Raw genomic sequence first — 16611 nt, 5'->3', positions numbered from 1 at the left:
CAGTTTGAGGGGATTGAGGGGGTGCAGCAGTAAGAACTCATCACTTTGAGGATGTTTTTTGTGGGACAGCAGTGAAAACACACCAGTTTGAGGATATTTTTGGGGGACAGCAGTAAAAACTCATCAGTTTGAGGATATTTGGGGGGGGGGACAGCAGTGAAAACACACCTGTTTGAGGATACTTTTGGGGAACAGCAGTGAAAACACACCAGTTTGAGGGGATTTGTAAGGGGGGGCTACTGACTGGCAGGCTGAGGCTAACACTGTCAATGCACACGGCTACGCAAAGGGAAGAACTGGGCGTTTTTATCACCCCCGTACTCGTTTCTACACTTTTTTTTATTTATTTGTGAACCCGGGTGCTAGAGGAGGAACAGCCTGCACAGGGCCAGCGCCGAGGGCAGGGGGCGCCATGGCTGGGCAGGCCGCGGCGCCATTTTGGGCAGCCATGATGGCGGGCGGGGCCGCCTCTATGGTAGGGCCTGGAGGGCGGGGGGATGGCGGCGGCGGCCTAGAGCCGGGCTGTGAGGGGGAATCTGAGGGGCTGTGAGCGGCTGGGAGAGCTCTGGGACGGCTCTGGGGCATCCTAACATCGGGGTAAGCCCCCTCGTTGTCGCTTGGGGTGGCGGGGAGCTGATGGGCGGCGCGGCGGCGCTGCCTTGCTGTAGGCCCTGAGGTGGCTGCTCCGGGGCTGCGGTCCCAAAACCTGAGGGGTCGGGTGTGGGGTTTTGGGATTTTAAGGCCAAGGTGAACGCGGGCAGGGCTCGGGAAGGAGCAGGGGTGGTTTAGGGGGTGTTGGGGCTCCGGGTTGGGGTTTTGTAGGTCTTGTGGAGGCCGTGCTGAGCCCCAGCCAGCTCGCATGGCGTTTGGGAAGGTGTCAGCAGCTCCTAATGAGCCTGGCCAGCTGCTGGCTGCCTTTTTTTTTTTATTTTTATTTATGCTGTGAATTGTGCTTTCTGCGTAGTGCTTCGGTGCGCGGTGCGTGGTGGGACGTCACTGTGAGCAACAAATACGTTGCTTACTTTTAACAAACTCATGTGCTTTGTGCAAGTGGAGCACAAATAACTTTTATTTGCAATATCACAACAGCACGTGGAACAATATCATCTGCTTGGTTTTCTCTGATTTAAATTTGTTCTCTCGACAGCCTTGAACACCTGGCCCTGTGGCTCTTCCTGCATCCCTGCGGATGTATCTGTAGGTAGAGGTGAGTGGGAGCGCGTGCCCTGCTGGAGCAGGATTAAGCGCTGCTTTGCGTAACAGAACTCAGGTGGCACTGGTTGAGCAGCCAGGCAGTGGTTGTGTGCTTGCCGTGGTGTCTTCAGGCCTTGGCTGAGTGGTTTGGGCTCATGGGTCTCCAGCTCCTGTCCCCCAGCACTGAGTGCACTGCGTGCTGACAGGGAGTCCGTGTGGCCAAGGCTGCTCAGAGCCTATTTTGCTCCTTTGTCACAGCTGCAGCTCTTGGTGCCCATTATTCCATTGTTAGGGCACGCTGGTGGTAGGTGAGATCCTGCAGGTTCTAAAACGGAACTGCTGAAAACTTCTGCCTTTGCCCAAGCAGGATATTTTGTGATTTGTATGTGGTTTATGTATGGTTGAAGCCATCAGCCTTGTGCTTGCAGAGAAAACATTAGTTCTAGTGCTTGAGAAAGTTCCTCTGGCCAGCTGGAGCTCTGTGCAGGGCAGTCCCACAGGGCTCTGCCGCGTTACCAGTGTCAGTGCTGTGCCTGCACAGGAGAACTGACAGGGCCAGGGCAAGGGCTAGAGCCTACAGGATGTGTGACCATCATCACTGCTGAATTACCAGCACCATCCTGGGCATGTCATGAGCTGTGTCAGCCAGCATTCGTGGTGGCAATCCCGAGATACGCTTTGGGGAATGAAGGAGAAATCATTCTGAATAGGCAGGGAGTTTTTGGCTGTCCTTTTTCCAGGGGAAGGAGTTCAGTTACTTCCTTACCACCAGGACTTAAGGAGAGGAGACTGGCTCCTGGCATTGTATTTACTGTATAAACATGACTTTGCATTCTCATTTAGATCTGTATGTCAGCTTTCAGTCATGTTGGAAAAGACTTTCTTTTGAAAATCTGAATAAATTCTGTTGATAAGAAACTCCTTAAATTTTAAGGGTCAGGTGCCAAGAGATGGTTAGAGATCTGTTGCTACAGTTCCAGGAACGATGTAGCAGCTTCTGGTGAGTGCCTTTCCCTGTAAGCTCTAGTAATGGCTGCTTCTTGCCCTTGATTTTGTAGCCACCAAAATGACGACAGCAGCAAGGCCCACCTTTGAGCCTGCGAGAGGAGGAAGAGGAAAAGGCGAAGGAGACTTAAGCCAGCTATCCAAGCAGTATTCCAGCAGAGACCTTCCCTCTCATACTAAAATCAAATACAGGTAAGTGCTGTGTGTTTGGTCTGGCTTGTGGGAAAACAGGATAGGAATGTTTGGTGGGTTTTTTGTTTGTTTGTTTGTTTTTTGTTATGACCAGATACTGTGCAGCAATGCTGAGTGAGCGGGCTGAAATTGCACATCTCCAAAGCAGATTTAGGAGACCGAATGGTTCGCAGGTTTGAGAAGTTTAATTTTAGTGGTACGTCCAGTTATGGAAGTGAGCCATCAGAAGATGAGCTTTGGAGACCAAGTGTTTCAGGCAGTGGAGTGAAAAGAAAAGCTTTGGGAGTGGAAGGAGACAGCTGAGCCATTCAGGGTCTGTCACTTGCAGGATCAGACTGAGCAAGTCTCAGAAGGAGGAAAGTGTTTTATGTCTTGGCTGAGAACCACTGGGGGGGGAGCATTAAGAGGAGGCAGGGAAATCATGGAATAGCGCTCAGGTGTTGGAAGAGCTGATATTAAACACTGCAAGTGGTTTGTGCAGGTCCCAGAAGAGGCAGTTGCTTTAAATAGTCTGAAAGATAATAGGATTTTACATAAATGTTATCCTCTGTATGAAATTTGTAATAAATTGTTGATGCTCTGCTGAAGGATGATGTGAAATTTGGAGTCAGTGCAGCACAGGCACCTAGAATTTAGCTGAAATGTGTCAGCCTAAAATCGTTTTCATCGAGCTGATGTTACTTTTGTCAGTGAAACTTCTGCTAAAGTTTCCAACTTGCACTTTGCGCAGCTTTTTGCCCTTTCACCTCTTCCCTTCTGCCCCTCTGAAGAAAACCTGTGGATGAGGGAGCTGGAGGGGTGTTTTTTTTTTTTGGACAGTACCAAAATCAACAGCACAAAAAGTGCTGTCAGGTGCATTCTGTTATTACAGGAGAAGTGGCTGGTGGTTTGCCTCTTTAAACAGCACCGGGGTTTGGAACACGAGGCTCTTGTTTTGAAAGGAGCATGTGGGGAGAAATTTATACAGGGCTACAGTGTGTGTTTTAACAAGTCCCTTGGTGTGTGCAGGAGAGATGGAGGGGGCAGTAAGTGTCTCCTTTCTCCCCAAAACCTAATCCAAAGTTGACTTTGTTAAATTGCTAGGCCTGCATCACTGCAGGAAAGATGCTGTGTCTCAGTCCCACTCGGGCTTGCCTGAGTGACACAGGGCCTCAGGGGATTTTTGCAGCAAGTCGGGGATTCTGAATTCAGGTTTTTAATTACGGAAACAAATGAAATAACTCCATCATGAAGACAGCCTCTGCACACAGTGTATTTATAATGGCTAGAGCCTGGGTTTCTTCAGGCACTCTTATTTCCAGAAGTGGGTTCACAGAAAGGTGAAAAGAATTGCTGCTTGCTTTTTCTTCATTAGTTCTCCTCAAGGTTTTCACGCAAATCCAGCACGCTCTGGGTGGAATGCAGTGTGACTCAAATATAAACAAGCTGTTGCTTTTGGCCAGAGTGTGCTATATAATAGAAAGAAAAAGGTGAATTTGCAACATGTTTCACTAACACTAGTGTTTTGCTGCTTCTCCCTGATTTTTTTATTTTTTTTCCAGACATGGGACTTTATCGTGTTTCTGCATGGGGGAAAAGGTTTGAGAAAAGTATACTCGAGTTTTGGTCTAATTTACAAGCTTTAGAGATTTCTTTCCAGTGGCAAATTGAGATAATAAAGCTGAGAGAAAAGCTGACCTGATAGATGTCACCCTGGATAGCAGGAGAACAGATTTACAAATACCTACAGGGGTTAGATGCAGTCAACCTGTTTTTGCAGGAATTTGTGGGGTTTTGTTTTGTTTTGTTTTTTTTTAATTCAAGAGCCACTGGAAGGAACGTGTGTATGTGTCATTGCATGTCTGTGTGTGCAATGTATGCAGGGAAGAGGACTGATGAAGAGAGAACGAAGAAATACATGTCCACTGTGTACCCAGTTCTTATTCTCTGCATTTAACTTGTTCACCCCTGGATTTATTCTTCAAATATTTATTTATTTATTCTTCAAACATATATCCTTCAAATATTGCTACCAGCTGCAGGCTGTCACCTTCAGCTTCTCTCCCTCCTTGTTATTTCAGACAGACCACTCAGGATGCTCCTGAAGAGGTGCGTAACCGTGACTTCAGGAGGGAGCTGGAAGAGAGGGAACGGGTTGCTGCAAGAGAAAAGAACAGAGACAGACCAACAAGAGGTAAAACCAGCACTTTAACAAGAAATAATACCTCTGAGACATCACATTTGCACAGAATTCCATGTTACAAGGTTCAGGTTGCAGACAGCGTGTCATGAGTGCAGATTTTAGGGTATTGCTCTGATAGCTCAGAGCTGTTGACCTGCAAGGGAATGTCCGCTGCCTTTCACGCTGGCTTCGAGCTGGCGAAAATCTAGGCCAGCCAGTAGAAAAGCACAGTCCTTCATGCAGGCCAGCTGGTACAGTATGATTGTAATGGTTTGGCAACGGTATGTGCAGTTAATAAAGGCTTTTTTTGTGCTTGGACAGATGAGAGAGGAAGGAGAAAGGGAATGACTCATCTTCTAGTGAAGTAATAGGTTGTTTTTTAAAGTACCTGGTTCTGTTCCTGTACAGTGAATGAGAATTAAAACAAAAATCAAAGGCTGGGATTTAGTGGGATTGTTTTTTTTTTTTTTTTTTGAGAAATACTTGTTTTTAATATTAAGCTTGACAGAATTTAGATACTTGAGGTTTAGTTGTGAAGTGTACAGAAGTCTTAAGGGGATTTCAAATTCACAGATAAAAACAGGTGTCTTTTGGGCCAGACTAGGTAATAGTAATGCTTTGGGGTGGTCCACAGTGGAAACACTGCAATTGGATATATCAAATAAAGATATTTTTCCACAGCTTTTCCTTCTGTTCTTCTTTCATCTTGAAATAATAACTTCAAAACTTCAAAAATCACTTAGAGGCTAAATAGTAAGTTTGGGGATGTTTGTTTGAGGATACAAGGGAATTAGCACAGGCATTAAGATTGAGAGGTGAGGAAGAACAGAAAAGCATGAGCTCATTTCTTTCTCTAATGCAAGACAACTTCATAATGGAAACTTGTTTTCTGACATTAGGTGCTGTTAAGTGAAATTAACTTAATCACTTTTTTTAATCCTGTCCCTTAGAGCACACGACATCATCTTCAGTGTCCAAGAAGCCTCGACTAGACCAGATTCCTGCAGCAAATCTTGATGCAGACGATCCTCTTACTGATGTAAGTATCTTTTTCTGTCGTCTTTCCTTTCATTGTCCTGCCTTGGGGATTTGCTATTAATAGAACATGTACTTGTAGGTATGTTAAAGATTTAAGACAGGTAACTAACAACTGCTTCCAGCGTAGTTTCCTTTTTCAGTTACTCTGCTCTGGCAGAAGTCCAGAGTGCTTCAGAGGATTCTGTTCCATGCTGCAGTGATGCTCTTAGGGGGAGCAAGTTCACTGTGACTCCTAGCACACAAAAACTAGAGAACTGAAAATACCACTTAAAATATTGGTGTTTTTTTGTTTTGTTTTGTTTTGTTTTTTTTAGACTCAGTCAAGTACTGGGCTAGTTAGAATTTCCCAAAGGCAGAACTGTTGAGGTAAAGAAGCTGGGAAAACCAGTACACTCTGGGAGACTTCTCATAATTCTTTTTTTTTTTTTTTTAATCAACTAAGATCTCTGTAGTAATCTTCAGAATTAAAAGATGCATTTATTTTAAAAATGTATTTATTAAACGAATGAATGAACTACTACTTGCTTCCTTTTGTTGCTCCTAGGAGGATGATGAAGATGAGGACTTGGAAGACAGTGACGATGATGACACTGCAGCTCTTCTGGCTGAACTGGAAAAAATTAAGAAGGAGCGAGCTGAGGAACAGGCTCGAAAGGTAAAATCTCACCCATTAAAGAGCATCTGCTTTTTGCAAACGTGCTTATCAAAACTGTTATGCCTTAGGTATTAGGATAAGGGAGAACTGGTAAACGAAGTAAGTGCCAAGCTCCCAACACTTCAAAATACACTTCTCAAGTGGAGTCTGATGAGTTTGTTTTTCTAGTAATTGTTGTCAAGAATTTTTTCTTCAGCAGACATATTTATGGGTGCATATTCTACCAAAATGTTTTATTTACTTCCCCAATGCTTTGTAGAGACGTTTGACTGAAGACAATCTTGCTTTTAACACACAAGTCCTCTGAAGGCAGCTGTCACACTGAACATTATAACGGCATTGGTGAACCTTCCTGTCATCATCCAGTGGAATTTCATTTTTTAACTAGCTTGTATGGGAAAAAGAAATGTGCCACTTTTGTTCATTAATTAAAAATATCAGTGTGCTCTTTGCTTTTGATTCTGGCTTCAACTTCTGATAAAGTTTTTGATCTGTTTACAACACCAGTGCTATGTTGCCTTGGCAAGAAGCACCAACTGTAACTGTAAAGCCAGAACTACTTTGAAGTGATCATACATGGATGAATTTATTTAGAAAATGTCTCCATGGAAATTAATAACGTGGCTGATAATCTTTTCAGGATGTGGTAAATCAACTTGTGTATGGCCTACGATTCCTATACCACTGACTCCCCCACCTTCTTGGTGTAAGAGATGGTTGGGCTGGAGTTCATTACTGGAGTCCTTGATTAATGAGAGGACTTCAGGGACTTCGTTCTGGGAATTGTCAGTGTTAGCAAAATGCTGAGTGGTCAGGATGAATTGCGTTGGCTCTAACACCATATTGCACTGGAGTTTGCAGTCCAAGTATTTCATTGGCACTGCTGAAATTCTTTACCTATGGAGGTGCAAGAAATTTGGTGGATATATTCAGCATTCCCTCTTCTGCTTTGAGTAAGCTCTCTTTTTTGGCTTAAACGGTTTTAGTGCTTTTGAACAAAAAGTTACATACTTTGGTCTGTGTAGTTTTGTATGTTGTTAGTTTTGTTGACGCTAATGTAGAATCTATCATCTTTATATAAAGTAATCTGAGATTACTCTAGCACATGCTAAAAACTATTAAATATTGATCAGGGTCTTTGCTGCTGTGACAACAATGTTTTGATACCTCTGAACAACTCATAGCTTTTTCTGTAGCTCAACACGCACCCTTACAGCTGGAATGTTTTTTCACAAGTGCTCTCCACAAGATTCAGCTGCTCTCCACTAGAGTTAGTGAGCAGGGCATAGCCTCTAGCAGACACTAGGAGCAGCTGAGAGAATAATGTCAGCTGCTGCAGGCACCAGTGCTTGACTGCTCTTTCAGCTAACAGTATGGAAGTTAACCTTTAGAGTCAGCAAGACCTGTAAAAAAAAACAGTGAGTTTAACCAAAACAAGTCTGCAATCTTAGAGTAAAGTAGTTTGAGAAGTTAAAAGCTGTACTATGTTGCTTCAGTGTAGAAACTTTCCTTAAAAGACTGTTGATAATTGGTTCTCCCTATGGCCTGCAAATAGTCTTTTAAGTTAAACTGTAGCTGAAGCATCTCCCATCTCTTGGCTAGACATTTGTCACACATCACATGAAATTGTTGTAGCTGCAGAAGACATGGCAAAAATGACCTGAAAACACTGGCAATGGTCCTTCCTGGTATTCTTGCTTGAAGTGTATCAAAATACAACTTAAGAGTAGCAATGTAGAGGAAAGGCTGCTAGTTGAAATAACCCTGCACAGAGTGCCTAAAGTGAAAACTTGTATCCGGGTACGTTTTCAGTTTGCTTCATTGTTGCAGTTATACATCTAGAATAAACAGCATAACTTCTGCCATGCTTCAATTTAGAGACCTTGCCTTGGGAAAATAATGGTAGTAAATTACAGCACGCACAACCACACGTGCTTATCTGTTCATTTGTGGAAAGCAGGGTTGTTGGCAGTCTACAAAGTTCTTATTTTGCCACTAGAGGGTGCTAAGAGCTCTGAAATATTTCTTACAGCACTTGTTTTATCTTGCTGTCTTTTAACTGGTGTTATTCTTTGCCTTCATGGGTGCTCCCCACCCATAAAACATAGGGCTTACAATGTCCAGCACTACGTGAATACTTAAGATGTGCACATTTATCTGAAATGAATCCCTTTATTTCATCCCTAAAATCATTAGTTACTTGCAATTGTATACATCATTGCATGCTCACTACCTACTCTGTTCATCTTAACGAATGGTGGTTAATTAAAAAGTGACATCTATATTAAACAGTGGGTGCTTTGAAGTAATTGGAACTTTATTTTCTTGAGGGTAATTTTTTGAGTGTAGGGAACCAAGAGAATGTTCATTAAAAAAGTAAAAACCACGGCAGAGTGCAGTGTTGGAAAGAATTTCTGGTAGTAAGGGTTTGTTTAGGAAAGATTTCCTATTTGTCTTCAGGGGTGCAATCTGTCTAGGTAATGCTGTTTCCTATGTCCTTAAAATAAGGTGTTATTGAGAAAGCATTTCATAACCATTTAATATAAATCCCCTTTCATAGGATATATGTGGATTTTGTATTATCACATGTTGCAAACTGTAATTTAAACCTAATTTTGTAAGTAACTATATTAGTCATGTAGCTGATTTCAGGATAACATCTCATATAAGCTGTTAGTTGTAGCTGCCGTTAACCCTAAGCCAGGTAAACAGTTGGTTTATCTGCTGGAGCAGCGTTGTCCCCAGTGGACGGGTTGGGTAAACTGGTGGCAAGGCAAAAGGGAAAGAGCAGGGAATGCCTCTTCACTCTGCTGCACGTTGTTCTCACATCTGTTCCGTGTTATACAGGCAGATTAATGTGCCCGTGCATCTTCTTGGAAAAGATGACATAGCTAAAATGTAGCACTCGATCCCAAAATTGTGCTATATGTGGATCTTTTCCTTGTACTTCAGTTACACTATCCAGCAATGTTACTGCAGTTATTTCTGAGACTTTATTTAAAGTAAATGCTGTATTTTTGTTACCTGTTTCACTGGTCACTTTGGTGCTCAGTATTGAAGTTGCCATGGGAGGAGGACTGTTCCTTTTAAAGTGTGTTTCTGGTCAGGCAGTTAAAAAAATGGGAGATAGGAACGTGCTATTTTTCGGTTCATCATGTTCTGTGTTAACTTCCCTCATGTGGTAATGCCAATCTCCACCAAAAACCTCTGATTTTGGTAAATGTTAGTGTGAAGAGGTCCTAACTTCCTTCATGCTGGTATTTCCTTTAATCCGTGAAGGAAATAGTTTTTTAACAAAATAAAAGATTGCTGTCAAAGCCTATTAATAATCTCAAAATGCTTTCATTCTCTTTAACTTTTAGAAACAAAACAATTACTATAAACTTCTTAAAAAGCTGATTGGGGACAGAAGTTGTTCTGACTTTTCTCCTGCCCTCTGCAATTTGAACCTCTTTAACCAATTTAAACCTAGCTTGTTTGTAGTAGAGACTGAACTGACCAGCAGATCTTAGTTTTGGGAGCCATTTCTATGGAATAATCCTGGATCTGTCTAAAACTGTACAAACACAGGAACTGCTGCCTGTGCTAACCATCCACGGATAGCTTTTGTGGGACCATATTTCAGTATTCCAAATTCAGCGTTACAGCATTCCTAATTTCCAATTTTCAAGACTTCCTTAAAAGGTAAATTGCAATAATTAAAAACAAACCTCAAACCAGCAAGCTGCTGAATGTACAAGCACAGTTCCAGCAAAGCTATTTTAGCATCCAGTCATTTTATGCTTATCTGAGCACAGACTTAAAGTTTCTGGCTGGCTCTATTACAGTTTCTTTTCACCCAGTACTTCTCTGTAACTGGATGTATTTCTTTACTCTAATGGCCAAAGGAGATCTTAGCTCTGTCCTATGTTGTAGCCTCAGCTTCTCTCAATTAATACATTAAATGAGTCTCGATTTCAACCCTTTCACTTAAATTTTAAGTATATAACTAAAACTGGAGCGCCAAATTGGTGATTAAGGAAGGATTTCAATGAAGAAGCAGATGTTGGAGTATATTTCTTCATTAAATGTTTGTGAGACGTGCTGGCAGTGCCTTCCCTTGTCAAAAACTAATGATAAAGTCCCATCACTTGTGGGGAGAATGACAACAATTTTGCATATAGTCACTGCAATTATTCTGCATGTTTATTTTTTTGGAATTTCAAACAATTATTTGAAACACTGTATTGCACAGAGTTAGTGATCTGGGTGGGATTATGTTACTGGGGTTGATCTCTGCATTGTTAAGTTTTGCTCTATGCTGCTAAAGGACCCTGCTGTCATAGTTTGTCATTCAAAAAATATCACTTAAATAAGGTTTTGTGATTTTTTTAACCTTCAGTGATACAGGAATATTTCAGATTTTCTGCAACAACTCCATTTCTGCGAAAACTGAGCAGGGTAACTTATTTTAATACAATGGAGTCATTTCAGGAATTTCAGCACTTTTCTGCAAAAGTAATCTTGCTCTGTGCGAAGGGTAGCAGCTATACTAGAAGAAATATAACCATGGTAACAATACTGTTTTTCTTTCCTTTGCGGTCAGAAACAAGTATGCCAAGGGACTGTTATTCTTGCAGCAAGATAAGGAATGATTGTTCAGTTCAGGTTAATGCAGCTTTTTCTGGTTTCCCCCCCCATGATGAGTTCAGGCGTGCAGTTGAGGCTTGCTGTGACTCCCACTTCACACAGCATCGGCTCCATCTGCTTCCTTGGGGCACGGGGCTCCCTCTGCCAGTCCAGTCTTATTCCCCACACCACAATATTCCTCTTCTCTTGCCTCTGCCACTACCACGGGGCAGCAGAGGAAGGAGCTGCTTCCCACCAATGTGGCTGGCTTCTGAGTCATCCCTGCAAGCAGTTGGTACAGCGCTGCTGCATGTAGTGATGGAATAACCTGCAGCGTGGTGGTTTTTTTTTTTTTTTTTTTTTTTTCCTGTAAGAGTTTAGGAAAAGAATTGTATGCCTCATCTCGCAGAACGGAAAGGCAGACAAAGAAACGTTATTTTTAAAAGGGTGGAGTGAACAGAGAGAGGCTATTCTCTCCCTTAGGCTTTTCTCCCGTTGTAGGTTTGTTGTACCCAGAGTGTTTTAACCTAATCTGCCTTTGTTCCACCATGTAGGAGAACGATGCAGGCTTTGGAGGAAGCCGAACCGTTTATTTTGCAAACAGCTGTGCTGTGTCGTGCCCCAGAGGTGTGAGGCTCAGACAGCTGGGAAGCTTGTGTCTGCTCTGTTGGGTTTGATACAAGCCATGCTCCGTCGCCTGGAGGAGTGGGCAGTGGAAGATTGATGTGGAAAATTCTGAAATGTAACGAAAACCTTTTTTTGGCTGGAGATGAGGGGTTTTACAGCTCTGGCCGGAGTGTATAAATTAGCCTGAGTGTAAATGTCAGCTTTACAGCCCCATGAGTTACACCTCGGGTTTCCTCCGTGCCTGAGATACAGAATTGAATAACCAACCTATTTTGTACTTTCTGCATACCTTCCCGGGGAGGTTTTAGTAGAGCTAAATGATACAAAAGTCTTCAAGACTCATCTTCAGAATGAGCCTACTTCCTAAATCTGGAATGATGGAATTCCAGCAATAAGCCACCACGTGCGCCACATCGTCTTTGTGAGGTGACTGAGCCTGGCGATGTCTTACTCAACAGATCCGTTCCCCATTTGTTTTCAGCCTCTAATCCGTTGATCTTTAATGACAAAGATAACGCAGTTTGTTCCTACTTGTAGTTGTGCTGTCTCTGCAGGTCTAAAAGCAGGGTTCTGTTCGCCAGCAGAGCGGCGAAGCAGCCAACAACGTGCCCAGGGGCTGTGCGGTGTCGCTTGCAGCAGAAAGGGAAAATGGATCTTTGAAATAAGATTCCTGGATGTTTTCTACAACTGCTGTCTCTCTGAAAGATCTGACAGCTCCTGTTGGCATTGTGTTCTTAGTAGTTTCTAATAATTTACTAGGTGCAAAAGTAAAATGTAATCATTTAAAAGTCCTATTATCATCCTTTCTGTTTCTTTTATTAATAGTGTGAATTCTGTTTTGCTGCCCTCCAGTCCTCTGGAATTGTAGGTGACTTGAATCAACATAGGTTTTTAGCAGGAATGTGCAGTTTTAGACAGGATTCAGTTGCCCTTGAAATGCCAAATCGGGATGTACGTATATCTTACTCGCCCGAGCTTCCATTCTGGTGCAGTGGAGACGAAGCCGGTGCAGCAGGCAGAGCCCGGAGCATGGTTAGTTCCCCGGGTGCGTGGGTTAGGGTGAGCAGCACAGCTCTCCTGGCACCACGCTGTGTTCTCCAGATCTCCTCTGAGATGTGAGCTCCGATGCCTCCAGGCAGATGTCTAAGTGTAGGTGGCTGAATCTGGAGCTAAATCCTGCTCTTGCACTACTCCTTGTAGGATAACACTTCTTAAAAATGTGATGTCACTCTTCAATTTGATTTTTTTTTCTGTCACCAAATCTTAACATGTCAGGCTGATGATACTTTTTTCATTATCAGACAGCAAAATATGTTAGGCTGATCAAGACTGGAAGGTATTACATGGGTCATGCAAAGCGTAAAGGTTAGGATGATGGCTGTGTGCAGTTTTAAAATGTTATTACAGAAAAACTAAACGTGCTCACATGCATTCGGGTCCAGTAACTGGATCATTGCCGAGGTTGGTGGCTTAGAAATCTGATGTACTGTGCCCTGCATGCCTCCTTGAGAAGAGTTCCCCTGGTGTTCAGCTCTAAAATGGAGAACTGCTCTGGTGGTTGCATTTATAGGACTTGAAAGAACTTCTCTCTGCAGAAACTTTTGTCAACAGAGGAATATTAATTTATTACAATGCTGTTATCAGTACCAGTTTCTCTTGAGTACCATCCAGTATCATTTTTATGTTTGTTATTTTTTTTATGTATGTACCAAGTTACAGGTCCCTCTTTTTTTTTCAAAGTCTGACTTTTAATGGAGCAACAGAGATTTAAGCTTAATGAGGCAGAACCCACCTCATTTTGGATGAGACAGAGCACTTCGTGTGGTTGCATCCTGTTGTAGGTTTGCCAAATGGGATTAAACACAAACTCTTGGGAGTAACCTGAAAATCAATAATGATATATATATATATATATATATATATATTTTTTTTTTTTTTTTTTTTTTTTTTTGCTCATATCAATATCAAAGTTTTTGCTTGGTTTCCGATAAGTCCTCCGTAGGCACCAGGGGCCGGGTGAGGTGGATGTGCTGGGCAGCCTGAGGGCTGGTAGGAGCACCTGATCTGGAGGGCAGCACATCTGATGGTGCTCCTCTGGGTTCCTCCTTGTTATGAGGAAAGAAAATAGCAAATCAAAGGCTGGCATGCCATGATAAAGAGGTTGCAGGCATTTCTCCTGTGTAATCCACAGTGGAAACAAATGTAAATTTTGAGTTTGTAATTCTAAAACAGGGGAAGTTGCTGCTCCCTATAAAATATCTTTGATTTCTGTGTTTCTTTATTTACTGGGGTGGTAATGAGTGATGTTGGAACGCAGATGCTGGATTTAGACCCCTGTGTGGAACGCAGAACTTCGTTTTTTTTTGTGTTAATAACATTCACGGCTGCAGTCTGTGGTAAAGCTCCGTTGACAGCACAGAAGGAGCAAGTTTGCTTAGCCACATGTTTGGGTAAGGGTACCATGGGGTTGTCCTCAAGCAGTGCCATGTTTTTAAGCAACATGCTCTTCTGGGGAGCTCTTCCACACTCCACTGGCAATTAATTGCAGCTAGTTACAAACTCTGTGAGAAGCAGCCTGCTGGTAGCTGTTTTTTCATAAGTAAAACTCATTTTTTGAAAGGTAAAACCTTTAGCAATGCCCCTGCCTAGTCTGGTATTTGTATATATGGCAAGCTGGGATTGTTCTCAAGAGGCTTGGGTTGTCTTAAAGGAATTTTCTACATACCCAGGCTGTGGAACTGAAAAACACTGCAAGTTATAGATATAGTAATATGTCACTTATTTTTGATTAAGTGTTTGAAGCTAGAGAACTCTGGCTAGGATCAGTTTTCAAGTTTAGCACTTAAACCTTGTAAATGCTATCATCAAGGAAAACATTTCCTCTTCTGGGGTTCCATAGCAGCCCTCAGCCGTGAATTTGCTGCACTTTCGAACACAAACCTTACTCGTGATCTCTGTCTTTCATTTGTATAATTTATAAAAGCAAAGCTTTGAGTTTCCTGGGGCGCTAATGAGACTTGAGGATGTTTTTTTTTATTTTTTTTTTTAACTAGGCTGTTTGCAGGCCATACTTCAGCATGCAGGGAGGGGGAAACATAGTTACTCATCCAAATGAGAAAATGTTGTTTTCCTTCTGGTACGTTCACCAAAGAAAAACCCTTGTAATGCATTCAAAAGGGTGTGGCAAAGTGTACTGATGTAGAATGAGCATTACATTACCAAGTCTGAGCATTTAAGTCACTAAATGTATTAATACAGCTTGTAAGCGCGGGCAGCCAGATCGACTTCGTGTTGCCTGTAGCACAGCACCTTGCTCAGGTTGGAGTTGCACGCCTCTAGCAGTGCAAGGAGAAGTAAATATTCTCTTTGATCAGTCCCTAGGGAAGGTGTAGCTGTAAAACCCAAGCAGATTGCTCAAGATGATAGAGAGGTTTCAAGAAGCTGGAAGGTTTCTTCCACCTAGTGAACACAGTGTAATGTATTCTCTCCTCTCATGAGGATAGGGCAAGTCTTTTTATCTGGATACAGTTTTTCATATAATAAATATGTAAATGGTAAAGCTAGAATTTAACTGAATATTTGATGGGATATCAGAAGTAAGTAGAGCAGAAATGAGCATTGCTAGATTGAGGGTTTATTAGAAACGTTAAGCTCTTTAGTGTATCCCTGCTTCTGTCCTTATTCCCGTCGTATACAAGTGTCAAATGCTCTGGGAAATCAGAGCTGTAATGGTGGGTATTTGCAGCTAAATAATGTTTTATATGTTTCTAGAACAGTGGCCCAGAAAAGTAATCTGTCCTTTTTTGGTTCTCAGGAGCAAGAGCAAAAGGCTGAAGAAGAACGAATTCGAATGGAGAACATCCTAAGCGGCAACCCGCTGCTGAACCTTACGGGCCCAGCGCAGCCTCAAGCAAACTTCAAAGTGAAGAGGAGGTAGGGTGCAGCCTGTGCTGTGAGGTTCCCCCCTGAGTTCCCTCACGTTGCTGTGAGTCTGTAAATGTCAGCGTTTTGCTCGTTTCTCTGAACAAACCATCCTGCTACTTTGTGGTACAAAATCAAAAAACAGGTTGAGAATTGTCTGTGACATTATTGATACGAAAAGTAGCAGAACCAAAGTTCCTTGAGAAATCTGATGTAGTACTTATCTTTAAAATGTAGCTTTATATTTATAGGGTAGCTGCAATTAAGTCTTTTTTCTGAAGAGGATTCCTGGTTGCAGATATTCCAATTACTATTGCGTTTATCAGAATTCTGGGCCATTAAAGTTTGTTTTCTGCTCTGCTCAAATACCCAATATTTTCTGCAAAGAGAAATTAACCTTTAATCCACAGATATTTTTATTGCTTCTAACTCAAAAGCATAAAGAAGATGGCTTGGATTAGAAGAACAGATCTCTTATTTTCAACGACTGAATCCACTCCTAATGACTAGTTGCTCTTTAAATAGGAGGGCCAGATAACATTTAAATATTTTTATAAATTGCACTGAATTTTCATATAACCCCACTAAAGTACAACATTTCTTTATTTTCAGATGGGATGACGATGTTGTCTTCAAGAACTGTGCCAAGGGAATAGATGAATCAAAAAAGGACAAAAGATTCGTCAATGATACCCTGCGATCAGAATTTCACAAAAAGTTCATGGAAAAATACATCAAGTAGTACAGTTTTATGTGCTTCGGTGCTGAAGGACTTGGCAAGTCATGGCTGTTTCCCCCCTCCTTGTCTCTGAATCCAAGGCTGAACGTTTGGTCATGAGTTCCCAAATGCTTTTCCAAGATCATCAACAGCTTCATAATTAATAATTGCTGTGTATCTGGAGTTTTTATTCCTTCAGTATGCTTTCCTTTTCAGTTTTAATTAAACCAGTTTGTGTTTCATGGATGTTTTTCTGTTCGTATTTCCTTTTCCTGGCCGCCTTGTAAATGGTAGGAGAGAGAAGCTGGTTTGCAGTAAACACTCGGATTGTTTGGATTGCTTTCCAAAACAGGCTGTGTTTGTAAGGACGGGGGTTTGTAACTGGCGCAAATTGTATGGCAGTGCTGTCAAGGACAGGGAGCAGCTGAATGTGATAGGGTGCACTGAGAAGGCCTAATCTTTTGTAGCAAAGTGGACTGCTTCATCTTAATA

At 42.2% G+C, this 16611-nt stretch overlaps 1 protein-coding gene across 2 annotated transcripts; it reads left to right on the top strand.

Moving 5' to 3' along the window:
• The first annotated feature begins 414 nt into the window (after window positions 1-414).
• CWC15 (CWC15 spliceosome associated protein homolog) lies at window positions 415-16365 on the top strand. 2 transcript variants are annotated; one of them, XM_068669520.1, is made up of 8 exons: window positions 415-475; window positions 1148-1207; window positions 2253-2391; window positions 4452-4564; window positions 5503-5591; window positions 6135-6245; window positions 15295-15413; window positions 16014-16365. In XM_068669520.1, exons 3-8 carry the CDS (start codon window positions 2261-2263, stop codon window positions 16141-16143), a joined length of 693 nt encoding a protein of 230 aa, XP_068525621.1. In that variant the 5' UTR covers window positions 415-475; window positions 1148-1207; window positions 2253-2260; the 3' UTR covers window positions 16144-16365. The 2 variants fall into 2 exon arrangements, with proteins under 2 accessions (XP_068525621.1, XP_068525610.1); XM_068669509.1 differs by having other exon boundaries at window positions 456-597.
• Window positions 16366-16611: the final 246 nt, after the last annotated feature.

Source organism: Anas acuta, chromosome 1, assembly GCF_963932015.1.
Source record: "Anas acuta chromosome 1, bAnaAcu1.1, whole genome shotgun sequence".
Taxonomy (NCBI): Eukaryota; Metazoa; Chordata; class Aves; order Anseriformes; family Anatidae; genus Anas; species Anas acuta.
The sequence above is the reverse complement of the archived record's forward strand: the minus strand, read 5'-3'. Positions and strand labels throughout refer to the sequence as shown.